We start from the raw sequence: 662 nt of genomic DNA, 5'->3' as shown, positions 1-662 counted from the left end.
CAAAACCAAAAAAAAAACCCTCCTTTTTCCGTTTCTATATGCATATGAATCTTTTGGCAGTCTCAACCATCATTAGGCGATATGAATACAATAAATTAGTTATGCATGCACTGGGAAATAAATCAAAGTTCCTTTAAGAGTTGAGACATGCAAGTCACAACACAAGCAGATGACTAATTTGAATAAGTGACAACTTAATCAGGTTCGGATGTTATATTAGATCATCAATTCTGCCTAAAGCTTAAACAAAGAGGAAAAAGGATTTGCCTTATATCATTGTACTGTGTTTAACTTTTACTTTCCTTTTCATGTGGTCTTTTAAAAGTTCAATCTGCCAAGAAAATACTTAAACATTCTGAATACAAAGGAGTCGCTGTTGTTTTCTGTGTGTGCATGCGTGCTTCTGTGTATGTAAGTGAGAATAAAAGTGAGAAAGAATTCTTTCAAATAAAACGAATAAGAAAAGGCATTGCAGCATTGGTCAGCTCATAAAAGGCTATGTTGATATTTGATAATTTAGAATCAGGCAGTCAATGAGCTACAAACCTTTCGAACAACAATAAAATCCCCAATGGATAGATTCAGTTCAACTTCAGACTCAGCATGATATGGAAATAAAACCTGCAGAATTAAAAGTGTGTTGAGCAGAATAAGATAAACAG

At 33.7% G+C, this 662-nt stretch overlaps 1 protein-coding gene across 1 annotated transcript in view; it reads right to left on the bottom strand.

Moving 5' to 3' along the window:
- LOC107609486 (SH3 domain-containing protein 2) overlaps positions 1-662 on the bottom strand; it is a 5,187-nt gene that overhangs the window by 601 nt on the left and 3,924 nt on the right. Inside the window, exon 9 of the mRNA XM_016311477.2 lies at positions 547-621. Coding sequence (XP_016166963.1) covers positions 547-621 — 75 coding nt within the window. The remainder of the gene's footprint in view (positions 1-546; positions 622-662) is intronic.

The sequence above is a fragment of the Arachis ipaensis genome, chromosome B07 (genome assembly GCF_000816755.2).
Source record: "Arachis ipaensis cultivar K30076 chromosome B07, Araip1.1, whole genome shotgun sequence".
Lineage (NCBI taxonomy): Eukaryota > Viridiplantae > Streptophyta > Magnoliopsida > Fabales > Fabaceae > Arachis > Arachis ipaensis.
This window is presented reverse-complemented; position numbering and strand designations above follow the sequence as displayed.